The 24,597-nt window shown below is 40.0% G+C and overlaps 5 protein-coding genes across 5 annotated transcripts; all 5 read left to right on the top strand.

The window, feature by feature from the left end:
* The first annotated feature begins 113 nt into the window (after nucleotides 1-113).
* On the top strand, nucleotides 114-2,410 carry LOC118308912 (odorant receptor 131-2-like). The gene is made up of 2 exons (XM_035630375.2): nucleotides 114-269; nucleotides 1,620-2,410. Exons 1-2 carry the CDS (start codon nucleotides 114-116, stop codon nucleotides 2,406-2,408), a joined length of 945 nt encoding a protein of 314 aa, XP_035486268.2. The 3' UTR covers nucleotides 2,409-2,410.
* Nucleotides 2,411-2,458: 48 nt separating this feature from the next.
* On the top strand, nucleotides 2,459-6,679 carry LOC118308867 (odorant receptor 131-2-like). The gene is made up of 2 exons (XM_035630295.2): nucleotides 2,459-4,821; nucleotides 5,882-6,679. Exons 1-2 carry the CDS (start codon nucleotides 4,609-4,611, stop codon nucleotides 6,677-6,679), a joined length of 1,011 nt encoding a protein of 336 aa, XP_035486188.1. The 5' UTR covers nucleotides 2,459-4,608.
* A 1,992-nt stretch (nucleotides 6,680-8,671) lies between these two features.
* LOC118308910 (odorant receptor 131-2-like) lies at nucleotides 8,672-11,511 on the top strand. The gene is made up of 3 exons (XM_035630366.2): nucleotides 8,672-8,737; nucleotides 9,612-9,731; nucleotides 10,651-11,511. Exons 1-3 carry the CDS (start codon nucleotides 8,690-8,692, stop codon nucleotides 11,464-11,466), a joined length of 984 nt encoding a protein of 327 aa, XP_035486259.2. The 5' UTR covers nucleotides 8,672-8,689; the 3' UTR covers nucleotides 11,467-11,511.
* A 4,496-nt stretch (nucleotides 11,512-16,007) lies between these two features.
* LOC118309521 (odorant receptor 131-2-like) lies at nucleotides 16,008-20,153 on the top strand. The gene is made up of 4 exons (XM_047332555.1): nucleotides 16,008-16,161; nucleotides 16,800-16,938; nucleotides 18,102-18,602; nucleotides 19,259-20,153. The coding sequence occupies exons 1-4, from the start codon at nucleotides 16,097-16,099 to the stop codon at nucleotides 19,559-19,561; spliced, it is 1,008 nt and encodes a 335-aa protein (XP_047188511.1). The 5' UTR covers nucleotides 16,008-16,096; the 3' UTR covers nucleotides 19,562-20,153.
* A 1,245-nt stretch (nucleotides 20,154-21,398) lies between these two features.
* Nucleotides 21,399-24,012, top strand: LOC118308866 (odorant receptor 131-2-like). Its single transcript, XM_035630294.2, has 4 exons — nucleotides 21,399-21,544; nucleotides 21,655-21,795; nucleotides 22,518-22,782; nucleotides 23,622-24,012. The coding sequence occupies exons 1-4, from the start codon at nucleotides 21,399-21,401 to the stop codon at nucleotides 23,997-23,999; spliced, it is 930 nt and encodes a 309-aa protein (XP_035486187.2). The 3' UTR covers nucleotides 24,000-24,012.
* The last annotated feature ends 585 nt before the right edge of the window (nucleotides 24,013-24,597 follow it).

Genomic DNA, 24,597 nt, shown 5'->3' with positions numbered 1-24,597 from the left:
CACTTAAAAAAAAAAAAAATCTCTTACAGACTTCCTCACTCTTTGGAGAGCCCAGAATGACCTACACTCATTATCTGTTTGTTTCAGACAGGAAGGATTCTGCCAATCCAGACATGAATTTTTCATCTGTCAATGGCTCTTTTATTGTTGCCGCCAGCCAACGGGACACGTTCACAACGGCTGTGACCAAGAACGTGATCGTCGCAGCTCTCTGCATCTCCATTAACTACATCAACGGTACTCTGGTCCACACCTTCAGGAAGCACCGGGTCTGTTTCTATACACAACAGTGGGAAGGTTGAATTGAGGGGGGAAAAGGAAAATTAAAAAATGCTAAATTAAAATTTAGGGCATCAAATTTTTAATTTGTACATATATCCAGTTAAAATCCCTATTAATGTGAATGATCTGTCATTTCTTTGCCAAAACAAGTTACTGTAGGATACTGAGGAGATTAGGAAGAAAAATGTGTCCTGTGTATGAAGAATTTTACAACCCTAATTATGTGAATTATAATTCATATATGTGATGTGTTACTGTACATTCAGGAACACCATCATTACAGTGGCAGGTTTAAGGCAACTCCAGGGGAGGACAGGCTGATTAAAGGTTATGCTGTTTTACATGAATTGCTAAAAACATATTCCACTTATATTCCCGTTTATATGTTACAGAGCATCATGACTTCAAGTAGTCAATGTTGCAAAATGCTGCACAAACTCTAAAAGGATGTTATAATGGTATTAATACGTATACATGTCAACATAATGTGACTAAAATCAAAATACTCCACTTATTGTTTATTCCGAGTATGACCTTTGGATTAAGGTCATCAAAAAATGTTCACACTATTTTTCTGGTAAATAGATTGATGTCCATGTAAACTATGAGAATTAGGTTCAAATAATTGTTTATGTTCAAGGACATAGGGACATACTTTTTAGTAAAATGTAAAACTCTATTTTAATTAAAAACTTCTGTGTGGATGATTATGAAAAACTTGAGTTGAGATTTTAAGTTCAAGAAGGGAGGCAAAATATTTAGTTAACTGTGCTGTAAAAAATTATACATCCTGATCTTGTCTTTTAACGGTCCTGTAAACTCGTGAAAATCGGGAACTTTGGATGCAAGACACAAAAATGAAATGAAATACATGTTTTTTTATTTTCAAAAAATAATAGTTAAAATAGCAAGTTATGTACACTGTGCCCCTTTTGATTATCTAGGGTAAAAGCAGGGCATTAAAAAGACAAATTTTCTAGCAAATATTCCTATGATCTTGCTTCCGGTTTAGTATATTGGTTTTTTTTCATGAATCAGTCAAATTCATTATAAAATCTGTCGATAAATCTGTGATTTTATGACTTGTCATGTAGAAATGATCAGATTTCCTAATGTGCTGTTATGTACAGAAAGCGTCCACCTCTAACAGGAAGGGAAGCTTTGTCTATTGATCACAGATTTGGTTAAAATTTGATGTTATCATTATAAAGTAATTAAAGTAACAAGGTTAGTTTTTGTGACTAGTGGTGAGTCAGTTGTATTTGCCTGTTTTCTGCTGCTTGCCAGTAGTTTGTCTGTTGCTTTATTCCCTTTTCCTCGCCTCATTTTTCCTGCAGGTCTTTAGTCTGAGCTCCCGCTACATTCTGTTCATCCACCTGGTGATAAACGACATGATGCAGCTGACGCTGTCCACCCTCCTCCACATCATCAGTTACACCCTGCGTACAATCAACGTACCCTTCTGCCTCATCCTGCTGATCGTTGCTATTACCAACACCCTCAACACCCCACTGAACCTGGCTGGAATGGCGGTCGAGTGCTACATCGCCATCTGCATCCCCCTCCGCCACGGTCAGATCTGCACCGTCAGGAACACCTACGTCCTGATTGGTTTGATCTGGGCTGCAGGAGCCATTTCTATCCTCCCTGACCTGTTCATCCTTCTGGTCACTGAGCCGCTGCAGTTCTTTCACTCAGAATCGTTATGTTCCAGAGACAAAGTGTTCAGAAGCACCTACAGCATGAAGAAGAGGGACACGTCGCACATCGTTTGTCTCGTCTTGGTTTGGCTCACGCTCTTTTACACCTACTTCCGGATTCTGTTTGCTGCCAAGGGAGCAACTGTGAACTCCAAAAAAGCCAGAAACACTATTCTCCTCCACGGTTTCCAGTTGCTGTTGTGCATGCTCGTTTATGTGGGGCCCATGTTTAAACAAGGTCTGCTCTTCTTGCTGCCCCAACAAAAATTGCACATAGACTTTGCCATCCATGTCTTTATCCAGATCCTGCCGCGGTTCGTCAGCCCTGTTGTCTACGGCCTGCGAGACCAGATGTTCAGGAGACACGTGAGAAGGTACCTGCTGTGTAAAGTGAGCACAAGCAACCAGCGAACGAGGCCACAGTGAAACTGCAATGACAGCATCTCTGGGTCAAATCACATCCATGCAAACGGCTCATGTATATTATCCAACATCTACAAAACATTGACCTCTCTGCAAAAATGTGTCATCAATTGTGTTTAAAATTCTTGTGATTTTGTTTTTACCTTTCACATTGCAGCAAAAATATGAGTATACTTTGAGTCCTACAAGTGAATATAAAGCAACAAATACTACAGCTCAAACTTTGTGGCACTATTTTCTCATTTTTCAGGTTTAATTTACACAGGCACAAAATTCTACAACTACATAAAATATAACAGTTATAAAAGCACGACATTCTCTTTACTAGAGTTGCAGTCAGTAGAGCGCATGTCTCAACCATTACACTCAGCAGACGCTTTTGTCCAAAGCAACTTACAATAAGTCCATTAAACCATTAAGATTTTACCCAAAAGTGCAAGAATCGATAGAATAAAGAAACATTTATCAAATAGGCAAAAACAGCTTCAAGTGGTCATTTTAGATTTTTTTTTTTTTTTGAGAATGGGGGCTAGTGTAGAGCCCGTTCTCAACATGCATGTTTAGCCCGCGGTGTTGCTGGTTGCAGTTTTCTTTTTGAAACGGCAAAAAGTGACACGCAGTAGTTGAGCCTAGGCGACTGACATCGCGCTGTTGAACAAACAGCTGTTCATTTTTTTAATCAAAGTTCTGTTTTAGAACCCTAAATGGGCTGTGGTTGTGAACGCGCCGTTGTTGTATTGACAATGTATCTGATGATGACGAGTCCCAGCTTTCTTGAATTATTAGTAAGATTAGTCAGAAGCTGTCTCCAGCAGTGGAGAGCAGCCCCATATATATATATATATATATATCTCAAAGTTGACCAAATTTCTTTGTGGAACACAAATCATATGATAGTGGAAATTTAATCAAAATCAAAATACAAAGAGAATTACGGTCTTAAAAATATGACGGTGAAAAAAAGTGATATATTGTAAATCATCTGTTGAGAAATTTATACAAATTGCTGCTTTTACTCAAACTTCCAGGGGGAATCAGGTTCACTATTTCTGTTCATTTTCAAAAGAAGCCACTTTTTCCCCTTTTTTGTAATTGTATGTGGGTGGGGGTCAGTGTCCATACAACACATAGGTTGTAAGGATATTAATGGTGTTGATCATCATTCATATCCATACAACCTATGTGTTTATAATTAAATTAATTACTAGAGCACACAATTGTTTACAAGAGCATTAAGTTCTTCATAGATCTTATAGACAATGCAGTGCTTTTTTGTACGAGAGTGTAGTTTATTTACACAAACTCTTAACAATCTAATCCCTGTTTTTGCTCTTTAAACAAATAAAGGAATTCTTTTTTACTGGTTATTCGTCTTATTTCTTAAATCTCCTTGGCATAATATTGTGAAGCTGATTCTACGATTAAAGTTCAATAATTGTGTTTAAAAAATATTCCAAATCTAAACTTATTTATGAACAATTTTTTAAAAATATTTTCCTTCTCCCAGAATCTAAAAATATACAATTTCTCAGAGGTTTACTAGCTTGAGACATGACGTCTCCTACCTCAATGAAAAGGCCATTCTCAGTGTTCGTCACCTGGAGGCCTGTTAGGATAGGGGAACAAACAATAATCCCAAATGTCATTTACTGTATCAACCTATATAAACTCCTTGCATCAGCTGCCACAAGACGCCGTCCAGATGTTAAAGTGTGTGACCTCCTAATGGGTATGAACAGTCTTTTCATGCTTACTGCTGTTACTGCATTGAACTGATCCTGCGTGGACCAAATGACTGAGTCATTTTGGTGTATCATCATGCCATTATATATATTCGATTGCTGCATCGTGTATGTGCTTTGTGTCATGTATATATTTCTGTGATTTAGATTTATTATTGACAGATATTTCTGAATTACTGTTTAGTCAGTCTGGGCAAATTTATAGGACAATGAGCCAGTTGTCTTCTTCTTACAGCGGTTCCTAAGAGGAAATAATCCTTAACTATTAATTACCTCAGACAAAGGCAGCACCGGGTCTTATTTTACTATTTCCTCTGAAATACCTGATGCAGCTTCAGGATAAATTCAACAGTTTGTGACACAGGCAGATATTTTTGATGGCCTATTGTCAGATTGTCAGTTTCCGCAAAAATTTTTTTTAAAAAAATATCCCGACTTCCTCACACTTTGGAGAGCCCAGAATGACCTACACACATTATCTGTTTGTTTCAGACAGGACGGATTCTGCCATTCCAGACATGAATTTTTCATCTGTCAATGGCTCTTTTATTGTAACCGTGAGCAACCGGGACACGTTCACAACGGCTGTGACCAAGAATGTGATCGTCGCAGCTCTCTGCATCTCCATTAACTACATCAACGGTACTCTGGTCCACACCTTCAGAAAGCACCAGGTCTGTTTCTATACACAACAGTGGGAAGGATGGACTGATGTGGGAAAAAAAGGGAAAATTCAGCGTTACTATTCTTTCCCAGTCTGCTGAAAGGAACATGAATTTATACATACAGAACATACAGATAAATTCCCTATTACATGCGAACGATTTTTCATTCCTTTTTAAGAACAGGTTACTTTATGATATTGAGGAGATTAGGAGCAAAATTGTTTCTTGTGTATAAAGAAACTTCCATACTTGTCTAATAAAGAAGGCGCTACAGTGAAATATAATTTGAATAAAAGACAAGGATCCTTCAGTGCACAGTTACGCACAGGAACACTATCATTAGCCCTGGAGACCTACAGGTTTAATGCCACTCCAGGGGAGTGGAAAATATTTAGTGTAAACATTTTTAATTTTGTAAAGAAACTTAATGAAATGTTTGATCAGCTCAATTGATCTTGTCTTGTGATTGTCTTGTAAACCTGTGAGGATTGGGCACTTTGTATGCAAGACACAAAAATGAAATTAAATAAACATACAAAATACATTGTTGTTGTTTCAATAGCTTTAAAAAAAAAAAAAGTACAAAGGATAGGTATAACTACATTATACAATGTGCCCATTTAATTATCGAGGATATATTTATCTAATCATTTATAAATTTAAAACATAAAACAAAATAACAAAATTCCTTTCAAAGACAAAAAAAACCCCATGTGTTGGCAGAAGTAGATAACATTCATATGATCTGGCTTACTTTTACTAGCTCTATGTTTTTTTTGTTAAGTATCAGTCATTTTCAGTATAGACAATCTGTGATTTCATGATTTGTCATATAGAAATTCGTAAAGTCCTGTTATGTTCAGAAAACGTCCACCTCTAACAGGAAGGGAAGCTTTGTCTATTGATCACAGATTTGGTTAAAATTTGATGTTATCATTATAATGTAATTAAAGTAACAAGGTTAGTTTTTGTGACTTGTGGTGAGTCAGTTGTATTTGCCTGTTTTCTGCTGCTTGCCAGTAGTTTGTCTGTTGTTTATTCCCTTTTCCTCGCCTCATTTTTCATTCAGGTCTTCAGTCTGAGCTCCCGCTACATTCTGTTCATCCACCTGGTGATAAACGACATGATGCAGCTGACGCTGTCCACCCTCCTCCACATCATCAGTTACACCCTGCGTACAATCAACGTACCCTTCTGCCTCATCCTGCTGATCGTTGCCATCATCACTACCCTCAACACCCCACTGAACTTGGCTGGAATGGCGGTCGAGTGCTACATCGCCATCTGCATCCCCCTCCGCCACGGTCAGATCTGCACCGTCAGGAACACCTACGTCCTGATTGGTTTGATCTGGGCTGCAGGAGCCGTTTCTATCCTCCCTGACCTGTTCATCCTGCTGGTCACTGAGCCGCTGCAGTTCTTTCACTCAGAATCGTTATGTTCCAGAGACAAAGTGTTCAGAAGCACCTACAGCATGAAGAAGAGGGACGCATCACACATCGTTTGTCTCGTCTTGGTTTGGCTCACGCTCTTTTACGCCTACTTCCGGATTCTGTTTGCCGCCAAGGGAGCAACTGTGAACTTCGAAAAAGCCAGAAACACTATTCTCCTCCACGGTTTCCAGTTGCTGTTGTGCATGCTTGTTTATGTGGGGCCCATGTTTAAACAAGGTCTGCTCTACTTGCTGCCCCAACAAGAACAGGCCATAGACTTTGCCATCTATGTCTTTATCCAGATCCTGCCGCGGTTCGTCAGCCCTGTTGTCTACGGCCTGCGAGACCAGATGTTCAGGCGACACGTGAGAAGGTACCTGCTGTGTAAAGTGAGCACAAGCAACCAGCGAATGAGGCCACAGTGTCAAACGTGATGCCCACTCTGAAACTGCAGTGACAGCATCTCCGTGTAAAATCACATCCATGCAAACAGCTCATGTATATTATCAAACATGTAAAAATCAGTGATCTCTGCAACAATGTGTGATCATTTGCTGTACAAATTCTTGTGATTTTGTTTTCACATTGAATATGAGGATACTATGAGTCCTACGAGTAAAAAGCAACAAATACTACCCCTCAAACTTTGTGCCAATACTTTCATTTTTTCCAGGTTTCATTTAGACTAATTTTTTTGGTTAACACAATTCTTAATCAACATAAAAAACTTTAACGGCATTCTCTTAATTAGAGAGTCAGTAGAGCCCCAACTGTCAACCCCAGCCAAATTGCACACACTCATTGCAGCAGCGGTTTCCATAATAATTCAGTCCTAAAGCCGCTGCTTGAGCAAGGTTGACGACACGCAATCCAAAATCCAACACACACCGGGCCTGTTGATCCAAGTTAACAAGGGCACTTTATTGACCAAAGGATTACTGATTAATTAAATTCCAAAAAGAAAAAAAAATCTTAACAACAATAGACTCAATTGGCGTTAAGCCACCTATATTAAATTCTTCCGCTTCCCCATTCTCACAGGTGACCCAAACTCATCCATTAAAACAATCGATCCCACTCCCACTTTAACAACAGAGAGGCGGAGCAACATTACAATCCCACATAATAACTAAAAATCCAATTAAACCCGACAGATTTAGGGCAAAATTCATGTTAGAGTCTACAGAAATTAACCAAAAGACAAACAATATCCAAAATTCGAAATTAATTTGGGCTCCAACCCTCATAGATATCAGCCCCCGATAAATATGCTTAATTTGTATTCATCAATATGAATTATTCCCTGGGAAATCTGTGAATATGTCAACAGCAACTAAAACTCCCTATCTCGCAATGTTGACCAAAGTGATAAAAAAAAGAATTCCTGCATTAGCGCGAAAATTTAATGGGTTCTTTCTTGGCCCATGTCCCATAATTCCAACAAGTTTCAAAAACAAACAAATGGACAGGGGTGAAAAGGTGAAAACTTAACCTCCATGGCTATATTACCTCAATCCTTCTTATCTCTGTTGAACAATGAGGAGGGTGACGACACTGGAAGAAAATCAATTATGCCCAGATATGTTTGTTAAGGTTCATGTGTGGAGCCGTCTGCCGTCAGTGTCGGACCTGGACTCAGGTAGGTGGAACAAGGCAGAGGTGAGGTAGTTCCTCCTGACTACAGCACATTCTCCATCCAAATATTAACACTGTTAATCAAGCTTTATTTAAATTTAAATTGTTTAAATCTTTCAAATGTGTTTGGAATAGCTGCTCTTATATTTGGAAAAAATTTAATGTATGCATTAATATACTTACATAATATTACATGTGTTTTGTACAGGAAAATTACTGCATGCAAAGATCAGCTGACTGATCTTTGCAAAAGTATTTAGCTTTATATTATAACACTAGACATTAATTATAATATGTACACATTTGAAAAAACCTGTATGCACGAGCTTTTGTCAATATTAATGAAATAATTAACACTAGTAGATGTTTCAACAGGAAGTATATGGTATATGCAATGTAATGTGAGTGAGTTGATGTTCATGTCAGACAGATGTGAGGAAGAGAAAAAAAAAGGCTGATTGTGAAGAGGGAATAATTGCAGAATGCTGAATGTCATGGAATTCAAATTAAAAAGTCAAGTTACATTTTTGTGTTCTACAAGCAAAGGGTGTGGGGAAACGTTTTGATGTATTTGTTTAATACAAAAAGTGAATTTCAGGGTCATTTTCCCAAATTCCTGAATAATAAGAATAAAGTCTCAGGTTTACAGCAACAACCAGGAACATTAGTGGAATTCATTAGAGTTAACTGCTGTCATCTAAACAGATGTGGTCTCAATTGAGAATTATTGTAAATAGATTTATCACACTGATTATATTATGCCGTTTCTGTATTGTACTCTCTGTCTTTCTCTCAGGTCTGAGTGAAATATGAACTTATCAGTGGGTCCAGGAGCCAACATGAGTTTTCCTTATCAGGTTTGGTGACACAGCTGTTTTTGTGTCATATGTTAGGAAATTAAATCCAAAACAGTTTTTTTGATTTCCATGCACTGTTGTGTTGTTAATTTTGATCTGAATATTTTTCTCTATTTCATTTTAAGTCTTGAGCCGTTTATTCCTTAAAGACTAAAGCAAGAAAATGTTGTCAAGTTCAATATGCCACCATGATTTTCTTAGTTGTGGCCACATCTGAAAAGGAGAATTACGATTTACAGAAACTTTTAAAAAAAGCTTACTTTATGCAGCAAAATAAAATCATATCCTGCTCTGGTTCCTACTCAAACAAATATGAACAGGACCCATTTTATGTTCTGGTCAGATGCTTGAAAATAAACCTGCAGTAAACATGATTCTGTTTTATGTAGTTATATGCAGATTAACTACAATATCTTGTTTAGACCCCTGATTGTAATCAGCTCATATTCATGTACTGTTAAATCTATATACATGTACTGATGTGTTACTTTAAAATCTCAATACTCTTAATTCAGATTTTAGCTGATGAACCATCTTGAATAATTGTGGAAAAGAAAAAGAAATTGTTCTTTGTCATTTTTAACCTGACAGTTGTTATTATTATTAACGCAGATATAATTACAAGATCATATGGATATATAAATGTAATTTCTAGATTGTGTGATTGTAAAAGTGAAGAAGGCCAACATGCCTGTTAGTGCTCATGACAAATCAAACATTATACCTGATGCATTTTTTTTTTACCATTAGTTAAAGTTTAAAGCAGGTCAGCTGATATCAGCAGATAGAAACACAATGAAAACATTAAGATCTGAACTCTAGACAGACTCAGTTTTTGTTTCCTTCTCTTTGTCTCCCTCTGTTGCTGAACCAGCTCACATTCATCAGAGACACGTTCACCACAGCGTTTGTGAAGAACCTGATCGTGGTTCTTGTCTGGCTCATCCTCAGTTACATCAACGGCACCTTGGTCGCCACTTTTTTCAGACACCAGGTACAAACAAACTTTCTGAACTGCTGCACTCACAGATAATAAGAACATAATTTCAGTGCCAAAAATTAATATCGCTCAGTTACTTAGAACTCAAGTGTACAACTGCTTGTACTGCAAATAATGTAAACTTAAAAGAGCACATATGCAGATATGTATGACAGAAGCAGAAAATCTTCACATTTGAGAAGCTAGAAACTGAATTCTGGCTTTTTGCTTCATAAGTGACATTAACCTTTTCACTGCTGAAGCTGTTAGCAATCAATTTGATTGTTTACTAAATTTGTTAACTAATATGTACATTTTCCAATTTTCATGGAAATTGAAATCAGCACCTTTCTCTATTTTTTAATGTTTTATAGACCAGACAATTGTTTGATCAACAATGTCACTGGCAGATTAATTGTAAACAATTATTGTTTTCGAGGCCGAAGAAACAAGAAAATATTCACAATTAAGAAGATGAACTTAGATCATTTTTTTCATAAAAACTTTCTGAACCGATTAATGAATTACTAAAATAGTTTGTGACACGTTTAGTAATCGATTATAATCGATAAATCCATTAACTGTTGCAGCTCTATTGTAAACCAATATGTACATTTTCCAGTTTTCCAAATACTAACTGAAAAGTACAATCTGCATGTTTCTCTATTCAGTACAGTTTAATATAGACCAAACAATTGTTTGATCAACGTTATCACTGGTAGATTAACTGTTAATAATTATTGTTTCCAGGCCTACACACATTTGTTATTTTTTATAATTTAATTATACATTTTCAAGATGGTCAGTGTTGCTGATCAGAATTTTTTTTTCCTAAACACCAGCCACCATCCGACTCCCTGATTCTTTCCTCACTCACACTACGAACCATATCTGTTCTCTTACCAACTTCATCTCTCCCCTTGTCGTCCCCCAGACCTTTTACGAAGACCCTCGCTACATCCTTTTCATCCACATGGTGATAAATGACGCCATCCAGCTGACGGTCACCATCACGCTGTTTGTTCTGAGCTACATCTTCTACAAGATCAACGTCTCTTTCTGCTGCTTCTTCATCCTGGTGGCAGTCTTCACCACCAGAAACACCCCAGTCAACTTGGCCAGCATGGCCATAGAGCGCTACATAGCTATCTGTGAACCTCTGCGTCACTCCCAAATCTGCACAGTGAGAAAAACGCACATGGTCATCGGGTTGATTTGGTTTATATGTATGGCTCCAGATATCACGGACTTATTTGTGACTCTGGCGACCGAGTCCCTGAGCTTCTTTCACGAGTCGGTGTTCTGCCTGCGCCAGAACGTGTTCAAAGACCCGATCCTTGCGTACAAAAGACAAGCCTTTGACATCATCTATTTCTCCTGCGTGTGTCTGATTCTAATCTTCACCTACTTCAGAATCATGTTCGTGGCCAGGGCCATATCCACAGAGAAGAGGTCCGCCCATAGAGCCAGGAACACCATCCTGCTCCACGGTGTCCAGCTGGCCATGTGCCTGCTCTCCTACATCTCCCCCAGCGTGGAGCTGGTTCTTCATCTAATCTTTCCCGGTAGAATACTAGAGATCAGGTTTGCCAACTACCTGATCGTCTACATCCTGCCGCGGTTCCTGAGCCCGATGATCTACGGCGTCAGAGACAAAAAGTTCAGGAAGTACTTGAGGATGTACCTCCTGAGCATCAGGTGCAGGGGGAAACCGCAAAGTGTGACACCGCAGCACCAGCAAAGAATGTAACTGATTATATAGAATTAAAGTTTTGACTGAAAATTTCATCTCTGTTGAGGCACACCCTCTAGTTATGAATGTTAAAAAAAGACAATAGATTTGGATATTTTTTTATTCTAGCAAATGAATGTTATGGCTGGTTAGTGCTGGTAAAAACTATTAGTTACCGCCTCACTGTCGAAGACCTCCGCCAACCACTCAACTTATAACATAAGGAAAAATAACCTTAAATAATGGCAAGGAAACTGTTTATGCAAAACATAATGATGCCACAGCGAAGTTGGCCTCTGACCTTTTGGATATAAAATGTCATTACTTCATCATTTGTATTCCATTAAATATATTTTTTGTTCAAAATAAGCATTCAAATATTCTGAGTTATGGACAAACATTGTTTACAAGGCGATCTTGAGATACTGAATTCACGAGAATGGGACAGACGGACCACCACAAAACATGCTGCTTCCAGCCACAGCTGCCGCTGGCGCAGAGGCTCAAAGAAGAAGAGATATATTTATATGTGCACTTACTCATACAATAAAGGGGGGAAAAAAAGTTGTGTTAAGCATTTGGTCTGAGAGAAAAATTTAAACTGACACAGTGAATGATAGAAATGTAATGAAAGCATCAGGTGTGGTCACTGGGACAAGTCGTACTTAACAGGGAGCCACAGTGAGCTGGTGGAACTACAGTTATAGTTACTAGAGAAACGCTCCGGGCTTCTTGGACATGAGTCAACAGACAAACATCTGACCCCGTTCCAACACTTGTTTATGACAACTTGTCTTCAAGACGACATGTTATGCAGAATTTCAGAGTTCATTATGGAGGTTTCCTCATTCATCAAAGAAAGAGAGAGCACACACTGGCAGCTCCATCACTACAACACCATCTGGTGGTGAAAACCATTATCTCACTTCTACACTACACGTCCACCAACATTGTTGCTTTATGTAAACTGTATCTTTGACTCACTAAATTAATGACGGCAATTACTGTATTTTCAATTCATCAACTACATCTTTGATACCTCGTTGTGAAAAGTAATTCTCTCAAATTCAGTTTATGCTCTGTCTTAAAAAACTGAAAATTGAAAACAATGCAATGTCTCAATTTCCCCAACAACAAAGTCAGGGGGGAAAAAAACTAGATCTATATCTACTGATATCAATCAAATATGTTCACCCAAAACGGTTATTTTACTTTGTTTTGGGTAAATAAAGATAATATCACATCAATTGTGTTTGAGACATGTTTATATTTTGAAACCATACATGTCAATCTGCTTCACATTAGGCTTTAAAATCAAATGCTCACTAACAGAAACTACAGACAAACATTGACACCCCGTTATACAAATTAGAAATAAATTAATCATGATGACAAGCGCAGGTTAGTCATACTTGGAGAGGGTGATTTGTCAAGCTGTGTCAGGAGTCATGTGCTTCCCCATCTGCCCCACACGCTTCTAACAATCACCCTACAGTAAGCAAGTATGATTCACTGTTGGTTATGAGTGCTAATTTTACGAGCAATTGGGGGTACAACGCAGACGTGTGCTTCGGTGAATTGAAGTCTTACAAGTCATATTGTTTGTGTACTAATACCTGCCGGTCATTCTGCTTCCTTAACACAAACGCACATCAATGTAAAGCTCCACCATCAACATGCTGCTCATCATTAAGCTTGTGTGACAGCTACAGAAAATACACATTAAAACTCTAACTTACTGTTTCATTAAGCACCGGCAGGTCTCAGGGTGTGTCTCCTGTCCTCTTGCATTGACTTTGATATCGCTCAATTACCCCCAACAGGTAAAACACCTGAGTGAAAACAAAAGGGAAGCCTGTTAAAAAAGTTTGTACCAAACAGGCAACATACTATCTACACCAACATAGCTACACAAAGACAGCTAAGAATGAAATATAAATCTCTGTGTTGATGTCAAAACAAATATGTACAACAACTTATTCTCCACTGCCTCAAGACAAAGCAGCAATGTTAGCTAACGTTATAATTACAGGCTGTCAGCTAGCTAACATTAGCTAACAGTAGCTAGCTAAACTACGTTAGCTAACAGTTTAGCTAATGTCAGCTAGCTAAACTACGTTAGCTAACTACATTAGTTAGCTAACGTAGTTTTGCTAATGTCAGCTAGCTAACATTAGCTAGACTACGTCAGCTTCAGCTGATTAATATTATTTAGCAAACCTGGCAAAACTTATAAACTAGCTAACGTTAGCATTCGCCAGTTCAATCTTAGTCAGACACTTTAACTGTAAGGTAATAGATTAAAATGTTAAGGAGACTGACGTTGACCTCGGGTGTTTCCGTCGACTCGTACGTACGATGCTGGTTTATCCGAGGACACCAGACGTTCATGTGACGTCAAGGTTGAGAAATGGTACGGTCCACTTTAGGGGTGCCTGAATAGTAATTACCAACAGGATTCTTCCACAAGCATTACAGACTGTCAATAAAGATGGACGACGCGTCTCCCACTTTCTTCTGTTGTACGAAAAAAATAAAGCCAAAATATCACGAATACGGATGACGCCATCTTGCGTTTCTTTTTTTTTTCGCAGTGGCGATCGTGGAGCGGAACCGCCGACGTATCGAGGTCCCGCCCACACACGCGCGCTCGACCAATCGTGAGTCAGTCTGTCATTTCGTCCATCTTTACTTACAGTTATGACGTGTCAACAAAAATACCATCATATTTACAATTATACGAAAATATGAAATATGAATGAGCCCTTCCCCTCCCAAAGTATGGTTTGTACCTCTTTTAGGCGTCTCTGAGGATTAATTACTGTAGAGGCGTCACCTCCCCCCCCCCCACACACACACACACAAACACCCTGTAATTTGAACCATGTTGTAACTGTGGTTATGATTTGATGTCAGGTTGGGTGTATTACGTAAACGATAGATAGATAGATAGATATAGATAGATAGATAGATTGATGATAGATAGATAGATAGATAAATAGATCAACAGATAGATAGATAGATAGATAGATAGATAGATAGATAGATAGATAAACAGATATATAGATAAATAGATACATAGATACATAGATAGACAGTGGATAGATAGATAGATAGATAGATAGATAGATAGATAGATAGATAGAGAGAGAGAGGGATGGATGGATGGATAGATAGATAGATAGATAGATAGATAGATAGATAGTCTTATAACACACCCATCAGCAGTGATCAACTTAAATACACTTTTCATTTAATGGCCTTTCTGTTTAAATTCACTCAGATCATATTTGACAATTAATTCAAGTTATTCTCCCGCTCATCTTTCTTGGTGGCTCAGAGATCAGACAAACATGACCTTTACCCTATCCCTATGACGACTTGATCAATACACACACGCGCGCACGAACACACACACAAATGCGACATACTTTATATTCGAGAGCCCAGGCTGCTGGAGGAGGTCACTGACAGTCAGTGTCTCACAGGAGAGAGAAGACTGTCATCAGTTTATTGTCTGTGAATATTGTTTGTTATGCTTTGCTTTATTGTTACTGTAAAAAAGGTAGTGTGTAATGTTCTTTTTTTTAAAAGGTTGAAAAGACTGTGTGTCACACACACTTTGTATTAATATTATGAATTTGTAAGTATTAAATAGGTGTTCACACTGTATATAACCAAGGAAATTTGAGATGTTTTTTTTCTGTTCTAATGCCTGTAAACTTTTCATTACAGACTCAAGAGATCATGAATGAAGTAAGTTTTTAAGTTTGTAATACTGTAAATACATGATTTACATTTTATAAAACTTTTGTGTAACAGGAGTACTGTGTCCCACATCATCACAGGACATCATGTTGAGCTCAGATATTTATATGTTTATCTATTACAATGAATTAAACACACATTATGTTACTTTTAATATATCCTGTTCATTAAAAAATGCCTCTAAGTGTAGCACCAAAATGGAGAAAATCTGCACCTGTTAGGATTTGGTCTGTGTGCAAGTTTTAGATTATTAGAAAGCAAACTAACTAAAATGTTTTTAATGCTGTTTTAAAAATTCTTTGTCATCATAATAAATAGATTCCTCTGATGTTCATGCAGATTTCAAAGCAACATGTACATTTTAAACGACTGTGAACCATGAACTGAACTGAAGACGTGTGAATGGGATTTCTGTGGATGTAGGTTTGTACAGGTTAAGATGTCTGTATATTTATCATAAGAAAATATGACGCTATTGTATTTTATATAACCTTGCATGTATTTCATGCATGTTCTTATGTGTCATGATTATGTGCATGCATGCTCCTGTAAAATAGTGATAAAATATTCAACCCATTTATTATAACGTGTGCAAACTTTCAAAAAATATGCCCCCTTGTGAATCTTACAATTGCTTTGGTGTTTATTATATTTAAATATATCATTGCATTGCTTTGTATGAATACAATTGTTTTGTCTGTAAAGCATCCCATTAGATTTCTCTGTCTCTTCAGATTTTGAGCAGGAGACGTCAGCGAGGATGGACACCTTCAGCCCTCTGGGCCTGCTGATGAGCAATACCAGCTTTGGACAGACAGGGGGCGCTGCGGCTGCACCCAAAGACAGCTTCACTAACGCTCTGACCAAGAACTCAGTGGCCATGCTGGTGTGGCTGGCCCTCAGTGTCATCAACAGCAGCATGGTGCACACCTTCCTGCGACACAGGTACACACCCGCTGCCTGAAACAAGTTTCTGCTTTTATTTCTAAACATGTAACTGAGTCAGAAGTTAAGTTCAATGACATGTTGTTTAAGTTGATTCCAGCAGCAGCAGAAGCAGCAGCAGCATCTCCTAAACAAAATGCATATGTTGATTACTTAATTTGGATATTTCCTGCCTCCAATCTTTTCCATTTTGTCATAATTTGTTTGTCTTATCAAACAGATTTAACTACACCGCGTAACGATGAGTCCACTGTCTCTGTCCTGTAATCTGCAACTGAAATGATAACTCTATTAATTGATTAGTCCGTTCACAGAAGATTATTTGGCAATTTCTGTAGAAGGTAATTGATCTTTTTAGAAATTTCCTAAAGCAAAAACATAGAAAAAGAGGCATTGTTCCACCTTGTGTGAGGATTTGCTGCATGATATTTTTCAATTTAATTTAATGGTGACTTGATGATCTTTGCATTTTGGACAATTATTTAAAAAATACAAGAAGAGTATATTCAGTAAATGTTCCCTTTTTTTTACATTCAATGTATTTTAACAATATTTGATTATTATGAAAAAAGCACAGAGATTAATGATGAAACTAGAACGATCATGTGAATCACACGGTGCTCCGTCTGTGACCGCAGCATCTTCTTTGAGAACCCGCGCTACATCATGTTCATCTGCATGGTGATGAACGACGCCCTGCAGCTGACCCTGGTGACGGCCCTGTACGTGGCCAGCTACATCTTCAGGAAGATCCACGCCTCCGTCTGCTGCCTTCTGGTGAGTGGACACCACCTCGGCCCGGGTTCTGTCACAGGTTCTTCCCAAAGTGGAAGGATTAAGTTCACTGTCTTGAACTGCTGCTGCATTATTCACACTGTAGAGGATCGGATGTTTGATGACAACCAGTGCAAATGTCTACAACGTGTTGATCACAGACGTACAGATCTCACAAGTAGAGCCAGTGAATTTGGGTAATCTGGTACGCTTTTTGCAATTCTTTCCGATAACTAGGTCACACGTTAGATCGACACCAGACCTTTCTGTGATCGCTAAGATTTTATATAGATGTCATACCCAGGGGAGACATGCCACACCCATAAATGTTCCCAAAAAATCTGCCTGAATTTGATAATCTGGGACATATCACATATTGTGATCTGAGAAATTTAAAAAATCAATGCCTAAATTCTAATCCACGCCCAACTCAGTATGACTAGTATTTTATAACATCATGATAGAATGACGAGGGCAGACAGTTGAATGAGAAAATGAATATCATTCACAGAAATGTCATTGATTTTTGTAAAGTGTAAAGAATTGTTCACGAGCCTAAATAAAAATGGTCTACATGGACTATGGTAATTTACTGTCTACTGGCGTCAGATTTATTAACCTTAAATAAAGATGTGGTCAACTTCAGGAAGTCTAAATTGACATTTCTCTCATTTGAAGAATTTAAATATTCGATACAGTGGGAAAACTGATAGAAAATATAGGAATATTCTTTATTAATAGAGATTACGAAGTGCTTCACAAGGCCATTTAAACAAATAAGACATGAAATCATCAGAAATAAATAGATTAGTCATCAGAAGTTAAAAGACAGTTCAGAAATTCCAGTAAATGGCAGATGGGAACATTGTTTTATATATGACTGATTTATATTTTTAACATTTCACAATATAACCATGACAATGTCATGTTAAGGTGCCCCGCCCCTTTCTGTCACATCATTCCCATCGAGCATCAAGTGATTTCAGTCACATGACCTGATCCTGTAAACCCAGTAAGAGGTTGTGTTGAGTATAGACTTAGTTTGGAAATAAACACACTGGACCTGAGGTGTCCGATGTGGTTTCATCCATTATCTATTAAGGACCCCCTCCTGGGAATTCTCCCCTGAACTCATGTGACCTCTAACCTCCATGTGCCTCCCTCAGATCATGACAGCGGTCCTCACCACCCGCTCCACGCCGCTCATCCTGGCCGGCATGGCCGTGGAGCGCTACATCGCCATCTGCTTCCCACTGCACTACATCCAGATGTGCACGGTCCCTCGCACGCGCCTCCTCATCTGCGTCATCTTCCTGCTCGCCGCCACGCCGCCCATCACCGACCTCCTGGTCATCCTGGTCACGGAGCCCCCGAGCTTCCTCCGCACCACCATCTTCTGCGACCACTCGCTGCTCTTCCCCGACCGGGCCAACTACTACAAGAACTGCATTTTCGACGGCACGTACCTGTCCGGCGTGGCTCTGACGCTGCTCTACACCTACTGCAGGATCATGCTGACGGCGCGGGCGGCCTCCGCGGGCCTGGCCTTGGTGAAGAGAGCCAGAAACACCGTGCTGCTGCACGGGGTGCAGGTGGGTGTCACAGCCGGGCAACCGCCCCTGAGTGTGCAGCGTGAGCTGAGCAGTGATGACACTCAACCAGCATCTATATACAAAACCTGACATTAACAGACAAGTCAAAATGTCCACAATCAGAAAGGCCGGTTGAGATTTGCAGCATGGACACTTTTTTTCATTCAGGAGCAAAGGTCAACAATTGAGATTAACATCAAAATGACCCCACTTGGTTTCACTACAAAACATATCACATTCACTTTGTTTTGAGGTTTTGTGCACATTATCAATATTCTGTACATGAACAGTAGAAGTCCTCAGTGATCATGGAATCGCACTAGTTTACTCTTAAAGCAAAAGTGTGTAATTTTCTGGCGGCATCTGGTGGTAACGTTGCAAACTTCAACCAACTGAGCACCCGACAGGGGACACTTTATGGTGGCGCACCGTTGATTCCATTTCCCCTTTTTCCGGCAGCGCTGAAATTTTACGCAAATGCGACGTATTCTGGAACGGTTTTGTGCAACAACCGTATTCGACGCGACCTAGCAAACATGGCGCCTCACACGGAGGTCGGGTCCACCTCATGTAACTATATTTAACTCAGTCTTTGTCGCAGGTGATTATACATATATGAACACATAGTTATGGACCATATGTTAAATTTCTGTGAATAAGTTTGTCTAAATATGACACACTGTAGCTTTAAGCTTGGACTCAAAGATTCTCCCACGTGTTTTTTGTTCCAGCTGCAGCTGTGCATGCTCGCCTTCGTGGTTCCCTCCCTGCAGGCCGCCCTCATCTCCATCTTCCCTCGCCTGAGCCTGGAGATCCGCTACGTCTTCTTCCTGCTCGTCTACATCATCCCCCGCTTCCTCAGCCCCATCATCTACGGCTTCCGGGACGAGCTGTTCAGGAAGTACTGGTTGCGGCACCTGGCGTTTCGGAGCCACACCGTCGCCAGGGTCCGGCCCTCGTTACAGAGAGGGAACGTTCGGATGAACCCGAAGACGAGCGCCACTGACTGTCCGTCCACTGCTCCGTCCGCCTGAGCTCTGCTGCATTCGCGTGGTTTGAATTTCACGGCCTTCTGTACAGTCGGCGTGCGGCCGATGGATTCATGGTGACTGTTGGAAAAGTTGTTGTTGTGTGCTGATATTCATATATATCTCAGTAATGTCCAGAGACACTGGGGTCCCGAGTTGGTGGACGACAGATCATGGTGAAAATATCAATTTGTGACTCGGATATGACGACATGCGACTTCAGAAAGTGTGGAAAATACTGTGAGATTAATTTGTAAAGACTCTTAAACAAAGCATCATGGGAACTGGGATGTTTTGATGTTTAGTGCATTTGTCATTAAAGGGCCTTCACATACCCAGTGACAGTAGGAAAAGAGATAGGTCCATTTGAGACGATGTACCCACCTGCTTCTATATTACGGGTCGACCGATTATTATTATTTCATTATAAAATGCACTTCTTTGGCTCTGATGAAGTCGCTGTAACGACTCTCTGGACTTTATCAATGTCCCGTCCATGTTTGTTCGACTTCATAATAATGCTGCCTGCACTCTGTGTGTGAAGGTCATGTGGAAAGGTTCTGTGAAATGCTTTCAACAAAGTTTTATGACAATAGTAATTGCGTTATTCTAAATTTTGACGCCCTTTTGACACTGTGTTTTCCTGCAGACAAATATCGAACATCCTCCGAGGTCTCCAGAAGGGCGCGGCCCGGAAGGGACAGCTCACATCCCCGGGCCTCTGGTAGAAAACCCGGGCTTGAAGGAGGAAACGCAAGAACGGGATTTTATTAACATTTTTGACATAGAAAATTGATTAATTAGTTGTTTAACTGAGTTGCTGATCAACAGAAAATGAATAGGGGCCTTCCGATTGAATGATAATTTTTGTCACTTCTGTCTCGTTGATAATAAATCCACATTTCAGTGTTTCAAATATTTATTTTTACCGAAATTCAACCAAACTTAATTTCACTCACTTGTATTTCAAACTCTGACATCATAGTTTCCCTTCTCCCACCTCTTCATGTTGATCTCATCTCACGGCATCACGAGCATTTCAAATCTATAAAACCTGTTCATCTCTTCCTGTTCCTCTCACTGTCGCAGACGGCTGTTCGGCTCAGCACCTCAGACCAAGTACGTAAGTTTGTCTATGATTATCTCTACATGTGAGACAATATCACATCTGGCAGCCAGACACAGCAGCTCCGTCTCCCCCTTTAAACAAACAAACCTTTAACTCTTAACGTAAAAAAAAAACCTTCTTTAAATCGCTAGTTTTTCTTAAACATTTTGCACAAACTGCATCGTAATATCTGAATAATTCTTTTTATTTATGTGCAAGTTGTATAAAAACATTTCAGCATTAAAGGTGGAATAGTTTAAATGTTGTTGGGTCCTATTCTTCTTTCTGTTTAGCTTTGATTCATCAGGTATCACAAAAAACAATTATGGAAAAAAATGTTACAATTAACTTGATAACAATTGGCTTTTGTGAATTTTATTTTTGTCCTTGATCAATCAGTGGGGGGACAATTAACTGTAACATACTTATTATTGATAGGGTGTTTCTGTATTTCTGTTGATTTGTATTTTCATTAATAAATCACAACTTTATTTTAATTTAACCACAGTCTTTCTTATAATTGATCATGCATTTTTCAGATATTGGTTCTCATGTTGTTTTTCCTCATTCATTTTCATCAAATGAGATATAAAGTCTTTGTAAAAACATTTTGTAAGAATTAAGAGCAAAAAGAGGGTGTGTCTTTCAGGTGATTTGTTAATATGAATTATTAAACAGTAGGTGTGAGAGTCTGGATGGATTGCCTGTCCAGCTCTGGCTGAACCGAGCTGTGACATGAACTCATCCACACGTCTGGACAGTCTGGACGAAGCTCTCTCCAAGAACCTGACCTCCTTCGCCCTCGGCGTCATCATCAACTGCGTCAACGGCGCTTTTGTGCACATCTACTTTAAGAACAAGGTGTTCCAGCGAGAGCCCAGGTCTCAGGTCGCAGTCGCCATGTGTGATCTCCTTCTTTCCTTCTGACGCCGAAGATAATACAGTGTCGGCTGGTAGTTTGTCCGCCTCATGCCGCTTCCTCTCCCTGCAGGTATGTGCTCTACATCCACCTGGTGATCAACGACATGCTCATGCTGACAGTTTCCGTGGCGCTGCAGATCCTCACCTACACGGTTCCCCTGAGCTTTGCCCCCTGCTGCACCATGATTCTGCTCCTGACCACCACCAACAAGTAGGTCCTGTGCGTGTTCGTGTGCGTCCGTCAGGTTTCCTCCGGCTCCGCAGCTTTGCCTCTGGACACAGGAAAACCCTGTGGGCCGCGAGAGGTGTATGACTACAACTTCAACCATGAACAGCAGAACTTTCAGAGGGGGAATGTGAATCAGCCGACACATGTAAGATAAGATAAGAGATAAGGGATGAGATATTCCTCTATTCGCCGCACAACGGGGGCGTTTACATGATGTATCTGTTATGTGCTTTTTTTAAATGTATTTTCTTTTCTTTAATTATTTATTTTATTACCGAGAATGTTGTTGTTATTGGGGGGAGCATTTTTTTTATTTTTATGTATGGCTGTTTGTCAATCAGTATGTTTAAAAGCCAATAAACATATAAGGGGGGAAAAAAAATAGGTCTAAAATCTTTAATATTATACAACCAGCAACATTTAGTTCAGTTTTAGGGAAATATTTTACTTTTTTGCCGCATTACATCCGACAGCCTTATATTAAAGTTACCTTGCATATTCAAATTAATAAAACAAAATATGATCAACAAGATAAGACATAAAAAAAAATGTCAAGTCACAGTCTCAAATACAACAAAAAAGAAATAAATAATGAGACATAACAAAAACATACAAACACGTCCCCGGCTCCATTGGAATTAGTGCAGAATTTCTGGATTAAATCATGTGAACAAATCCGTATGGTGTGTGTTTGTGTTGAACAGGAACAGTCCTCTGAACCTGGCTGGCATGGCAGTAGAGCGTTACATCGCTGTCTGCCGGCCTCTTCACCACGTCCAGATGTGCACCGTGCAGCGGGCCCACGCTCTGATCGCTCTCATCTGGGGCGTGTCCCTCATCCCCGGCCTCGCAGACATCATCATCCTCTTCGCCGTCCAGCCGCCGTCTGCCTCCACGGGGACTGTCGTCTGTTTCACCACCTCTCTTTACAACGCGCCGTACCACAAGGCTCAAGGTTTGGTCGTTCAGGTGAAATACTGATCGCGTCGCTGACATTGTTTAGTCAAAGCTGGAGTGAGGGACTGAAAAATAACCATCATTTGAAGTTGACATTGACAAGAGTTTAAAATCTGGTGTTCGTGGTGACTGTAGATAGCAGAGAAAGATGGACGACGCAGGGAGTGATTGTGGAGTGGTGCCTTTTCAATCGATGTCCCGTCGAAAACACGCGCTCGACCAATCAGAAGTCAGTCTCATCTGCCAAACATTAAGTTTCACCCCGTTTTCATAACATCAAATGACTAGTTAAAACCAAACTGATGAGAAGCACGAACACTTGGACATACATCAGTGTGATAAGAAATACCTACAATGACAGAAACCATCTTTGGAAACATTTATTTAACATCTACTTAGTTTTTTTTTCTTTTGGTCCATGTCCCACCTGCTAACATGGAGGGGGCGGGGTTTATGACATGTACTGCAGCCAGCCACCAGGGGGCGATCAATACAATTTGGCCTCGCCCGAGGCTGACGAGGGAAGCATCCGAATGTTTAGGTGGGAAGGGACTGAGTGTAATTACTCTCACTACCAGAGGAGGGAGACAAAGGCTCTGCACTGCAGGTTCGATCTTTATTCAGGGAAACTCAAGGTTCACCATTTCTTTCACAAGGGAGACCAGTTTACAAATTACATCATACACAAGATCACTACACGCGAGTCATCGCACACACTTATTAAATATTACAAATATTAAAAAGATAAGTTGGTAGACGGAGCACTTAGTTTTAACGAGTTTTGATTGGCGGCAGAATGAAGTGGCCATCTTTTTAAATCTCTGCATCTTTCTCCCACACCTTCCCATCAGATCCTTCTGTTCTCCTGCGTCTTCCTGACTTTGATCGTCACCTACCTGAAGGTCCTGTGCGCTGCCCGGGCGGTCTCGGGTTCTTCCCAGGCCTCGACCAGAAACGCCCGCAACACCATCCTGCTGCACGGAGTCCAGCTCTTCCTCTGCATGCTGTCGTTCATCTTTCCCTCGATCAACGTGGTTTTGGTCACCACTTGGCCCCAGGCCCGCACCAAGATCGTCTTCACTTCCTTCCTGTTCGTCAACGTGCTCCCGCGTCTGCTCAGTCCGCTCGTCTACGGCGTCAGAGACAAGAAGTTCAGCGGTCACATCAGGCGGCACTTCTGCTGTAAACGCTGCAACTCTGCAGAAAGGAGGGGGAAGTTGGTACAGTAGGACCCTGGAGAAGGTCCAGACAGCTGCTCCAGTGCCTTTGACTTCGTTTAGTATAAGACTGTGTATAAAAATGGATGAAGTCACCAGGGTCCGGAAAATGAAGCCAACGCAGAAGCCTGTATTCTCTGGAATCACCAGCAGAGGGCGACTCCACTGGTTGCAAAAACCAGACGTCTATGAGAAAATGACTCTGCTTCTCACCCGATTTATAACGACAGTAAACATTTTCCGGAGGATTTTATGGTACAATATCTGGTTTCAAGTATTCTTCACAAAAACATGACGTTCATTTAGGTTCATGTTTAAGACCTATACTGCAGGCAGCCACCAGGGGGCGAGCCAGGTGATTTGCCTTCACGTTTGGGAGCTGGCATGTCGAAAGAAGTAAAGGAGGAAAGGAAAGTGAAGAGGTGGAGACAGATGCACATTTCAACACTGAGGTGTAAAAACAGATTATGGCCACTAGATGGACTCATCACCACAGACATATCTATGAAATGCAGCCGCTTCCCAGTGTGAAATATTAATAGGAACATTCTCTGGATCTATGGCAGCAGCTGCGAGAAAAAAAAAGTTTGTATTCTTCCTAATGGGTAGG

Source organism: Scophthalmus maximus, chromosome 6, assembly GCF_022379125.1.
Source record: "Scophthalmus maximus strain ysfricsl-2021 chromosome 6, ASM2237912v1, whole genome shotgun sequence".
Lineage (NCBI taxonomy): Eukaryota > Metazoa > Chordata > Actinopteri > Pleuronectiformes > Scophthalmidae > Scophthalmus > Scophthalmus maximus.
The sequence above is the reverse complement of the archived record's forward strand: the minus strand, read 5'-3'. Positions and strand labels throughout refer to the sequence as shown.

Excerpts from the sequence above, each read along its gene's own strand:
- LOC118308912 (XM_035630375.2), top strand. The coding sequence starts at position 114 with ATGAATTTTTCATCTGTCAATGGCTCTTTTATTGTTGCCGCCAGCCAA. Across the intron at positions 270-1,619 it reads ACACCTTCAGGAAGCACCGG|GTCTTTAGTCTGAGCTCCCG; the intron begins GTCTGTTTCTAT and ends TTTTTCCTGCAG.
- LOC118308867 (XM_035630295.2), top strand. The coding sequence starts at position 4,609 with ATGACCTACACACATTATCTGTTTGTTTCAGACAGGACGGATTCTGCC. Across the intron at positions 4,822-5,881 it reads ACACCTTCAGAAAGCACCAG|GTCTTCAGTCTGAGCTCCCG; the intron begins GTCTGTTTCTAT and ends TTTTTCATTCAG.
- LOC118308910 (XM_035630366.2), top strand. The coding sequence starts at position 8,690 with ATGAACTTATCAGTGGGTCCAGGAGCCAACATGAGTTTTCCTTATCAG. Across the intron at positions 8,738-9,611 it reads ACATGAGTTTTCCTTATCAG|CTCACATTCATCAGAGACAC; the intron begins GTTTGGTGACAC and ends TTGCTGAACCAG. Across the intron at positions 9,732-10,650 it reads CCACTTTTTTCAGACACCAG|ACCTTTTACGAAGACCCTCG; the intron begins GTACAAACAAAC and ends GTCGTCCCCCAG.
- LOC118309521 (XM_047332555.1), top strand. The coding sequence starts at position 16,097 with ATGCTGGTGTGGCTGGCCCTCAGTGTCATCAACAGCAGCATGGTGCAC. Across the intron at positions 16,939-18,101 it reads CCTCCGTCTGCTGCCTTCTG|ATCATGACAGCGGTCCTCAC; the intron begins GTGAGTGGACAC and ends TGCCTCCCTCAG. Across the intron at positions 18,603-19,258 it reads ATGACACTCAACCAGCATCT|CTGCAGCTGTGCATGCTCGC; the intron begins ATATACAAAACC and ends TTTTTGTTCCAG.
- LOC118308866 (XM_035630294.2), top strand. The coding sequence starts at position 21,399 with ATGAACTCATCCACACGTCTGGACAGTCTGGACGAAGCTCTCTCCAAG. Across the intron at positions 21,796-22,517 it reads CTCCTGACCACCACCAACAA|GAACAGTCCTCTGAACCTGG; the intron begins GTAGGTCCTGTG and ends TGTGTTGAACAG. Across the intron at positions 22,783-23,621 it reads CTCAAGGTTTGGTCGTTCAG|ATCCTTCTGTTCTCCTGCGT; the intron begins GTGAAATACTGA and ends CCTTCCCATCAG.